Source organism: Cyprinodon variegatus, unplaced genomic scaffold (assembly GCF_000732505.1).
Source record: "Cyprinodon variegatus isolate N-32 unplaced genomic scaffold, C_variegatus-1.0 Scaffold809, whole genome shotgun sequence".
Classification (NCBI taxonomy): Eukaryota; Metazoa; Chordata; class Actinopteri; order Cyprinodontiformes; family Cyprinodontidae; genus Cyprinodon; species Cyprinodon variegatus.
The window spans coordinates 144025-147743 of NW_015151262.1; the positions used below are offsets into that span (position 1 = coordinate 144025).

General features: G+C 36.6%; 1 protein-coding gene across 1 annotated transcript in view; it reads left to right on the plus strand.

Annotated features, from left to right (window-relative positions):
• The window catches only part of adora2a (adenosine A2a receptor), a 21228-nt gene that overhangs the window by 9320 nt on the left and 8189 nt on the right, over window positions 1–3719 (plus strand). The window contains 1 exon segment of the mRNA XM_015396617.1: window positions 563–1201. Coding sequence (XP_015252103.1) covers window positions 864–1201 — 338 coding nt within the window. The 5' untranslated portion in view covers window positions 563–863.

Genomic DNA, 3719 nt, shown 5'->3' on the forward strand with positions numbered 1-3719 from the left:
TCCCTTTGTAAGAAAAATATGTCTAAAATCACCCCCCTTTTCTTTCCACAACATGTTTGGCATTAAAAACATTATTTTTTCCTAATTGTTGATTCATGGCAGCTGATCTCAGCTGAAACCAGTTAGTCCCTCTGAACTTAAGATGTCCTGGATTTGTGACCTCGTGATGGAGCCATCAATGCACTTTTATACATATTTAAGTGATTCCTTTAGGCTCTTAATGATGTGAATGATATTCTTTGTGGTTCCTGAAGTCCCAAGTTTCCATAACCCGTTCAAGGCTGATAAGTTTTGCTTCTGTTTCTGTTTTTTAAATATAATTTAATTTTCCTCAAAGGATGCTTTTAATCATAATTTGATACATAGACAGACAGGCAGAGAGGCAGACAGACAGATAATATATTTACACAAAAATAAATATAATGTTCACCAAATGTTTGAAAAGAAAAAAGACTTGCAATTAATTTTCAGGAACAAGATCTTTGCCGTTAAGCAAACGTATTTCCTTTACAGTAACAGCATTTCCTCTTTCTCATCTTTGCTCGTCTTTCATCTCCCGCAGCATAATTCCTAGTTCCTGTGATGTGTGGAGCTGGAATCATCTTATCCCTGAGTTAAGGGACAGAAGAGGAGCTATTTTTTCAAGGAGTCACTTATGTGGATTTGAGACAAACCCATGTGAAAGTTTTGTTTTCAGTTGTCTCTGCTTAGCAGACGGGAACTCAGCCCTGCTGTTTTGTGTTTTCCTGCTGGTTGCCTCTGTAAGCCCTGGAGGTGAAGAGGCTCACAGGCTGGCAGGCTGCAGCTATGGACTTTGAGAGGTTCCCTCCTTTCTCATCAGTGACCCCTCCTTTTAAATCACCATGTCGGACGACTTTGCTGCCTCCATCCTCTACATTGTCCTGGAGCTGTTGATCGCAGTGTTCTCCGTGCTGGGAAATGTGTTGGTCTGCTGGGCCGTTTGCCTTAACAGTAACCTGCAGAGCATCACCAACTTCTTCGTGGTGTCGCTGGCCGTGGCTGACATCGCAGTGGGAGTCCTGGCTATCCCTTTCGCCATCGCTATCAGCACCGGATTCTGCTCCAACTTCTATGGCTGCCTGTTCATAGCGTGCTTTGTGCTGGTTCTCACACAGAACTCCATCTTCAGCCTGCTCGCAATCGCCATAGATCGCTACTTTGCAATTAAATTGCCACTCAGGTTAGTGTACAGTGCTTTTTTGGCTTAATTTATGTTTAAAGGTTAATAACTTTTTAATTTGTCAATTTAGCTGTGATGTGAACCTTTCACATGCCTGGTAAGTAAAATCCATTGATTTTAGATTCTAAAAGTTATCCCTTTTGCTTTTATTCAAGTTAAAGTAAGTAACACCCCCATTGTGCCTTGGTTTTAGCCACCTATGTCTTAGGCTGATTGCATTCCTTTGGGTGGAATTTCAACTGCACAAATCATATCCGAGGATAAAGTAGAAGACCAACAGGTCCTGTAACATTAACAGGGACACACAGGGACAGTTTAAACAATTTTACATTTTTGAAGTGTAGAAGAGACATTATACCAAGGAATTAATGATTAATCATGATCAACCCATATAACTGTTTCGACATCCACCAAAACATTTGCTTCTTTGCAATTGCAAAACTAAAACATATAATGCTGGAAGATGTGCAAGAGGTGGGAACAGGTAAATGGTGAGAATGCTTCTCTAGGATAATAGAGATAATAAAACCAATAATTTCACAGCATATTTAAAACAACTCAATCCCCATCAGAACATTCAATAGAGCAGTTTAGCAATTCAACACTTATAGTTGGCTATACTTCTTATGAATTACAGTATGACTAAATTACAAATATAAGAAGGTCTATGGCTTATAGCACAAAGATCCCGATTTAAATCTAGGTAGGAAGCTTGGTTTCCATGCATTTATGTAAACAGCGTTCTTTTAATGAATGGGTTCTCTCTCAATTTCTCTAGTTTCCAGAAACATTCGTGTTTGGTTGATAAACCTGCCCTTACAGAATGAACCTTCCTTCCCAGTGAAAAATGACATCACCCACTTGCAAGACTACAAAGAATAAAAGAAATGTGGAATGAATGTTTACTTATCTTTACATCTTTCATTTATTTTTACCAGAAATTAAAACCAAGGTCCAAATGTTTTAGCTTAACCAGAGCTGAACCATTACCTGGTATGAGGGGTGCTCTCACGAGCCTCATGTCGAGATTTGATTTTTAAACGTTGGTTCTGCTCATCCATAATTATTGAGGGAATGCTTTATTTCTCTTAAAGAAAGGTCAGTTATATTAGTTATGAGTCTTTAGTGTCTTATCAGTGGTTGACAGCAGTCACAGAGATCCCAGGTTGAAAATGTTCATGAGCAAGTCCAGTTAAAAGCTACTCAGAACACAGTCTGCTGAAAAGCAACTTGACACTTTAACTTGCAGGCTGTTTGAGCAAACATAGCTGTTTGTTTACATAATTAGCCTTTTCTGAGCTAAGACTTATTGGAATGGTTTCTTCAATGGCTCTGGCTTTCAGGAACTGTGACCATTACGGTACTTTATATGGAGTGTACTTCAAATAAGGTGCTCTATAAAAATCCTTGAAATCCAGTTTTAGCTATTTTTTTTAAATCCCATTTAGTAAGGAGTTTTAAGAATCTTTTAAAAAAATTATAATTTTCTTCTGCAAAATAACATTGAGTTTGCTGAATCATGTGTAAATAGACAGTAGTTCAGTTGAAGGAACTGAGTGAACCCAAATCTTTCTTTTTAAAATGTCAAATGGATTGTGAAGAAGAGATTTGTCATCTTATTATCTGTTATATCTCCCTTGTTATAGTGAATAGATGTCGTATTATTGAAACTTTGTAGTAAAGTTGAACACTTATTATTTTCACCAATGGTACTATAACTGATTTTTAATCAATAGTTAAAACATTTAGATATTTAAAAGGACTTCCTCCCAGACAGACATGAGGGGAGAGAACAAGAAGTAATATCTGCATTGGAGCTTTAAACCAGAGAGATTCCCATACTTTTCAGCTTCTGTCCCACAAAAAGCTTGCAGAGTCAACACATGGCTCAAAATATTGAATGAATATGCAAACTTTTCAACAAAATTAGTTACAAACAGATGTAAGCTCTTACAATCTGCTTCAATAACCAGGGTAGTTGGTTTTGTCCATCTTTAGTGATGCTTCTATGTCTCATCCACATTAATATGTATTATTTTGTTTAATGACCTTTAACCTTGAGAAGTAGTGCTTTAAACTACATGTTTTAAAAGAATCCACAGTGCTGCTGTTCATTTACTGTTAGCACAAAACAGTCTGCATACTCCGCAAATGTTTTAGAATTATTGCATTGCATGTTTTCTAAACAAAAACGAGGCCTTGTTTGGGCTACTGTATATAGCCTCGAACTCAATGCTATTCCTGACATTTTGAATTGAAAAAGCTTCCTGGATGGGAAGTTAAACATCTTGAAACTTGGAAACAAAGTCCAGATTATTGTTTTTTAACTTTTTTGCAATAACTATGACCTGGCTGAATGAGAATCTTCATCAGCATAAAGCAGTTTGATTTCAAGGCTTTTTTTCTGCTGAAATGGGCTTCCTTTATTGTCCTACAATGGGGACATTCCCCATATATATATATATATATATATATATATATATATATATATATATATATATATATATATATATATATA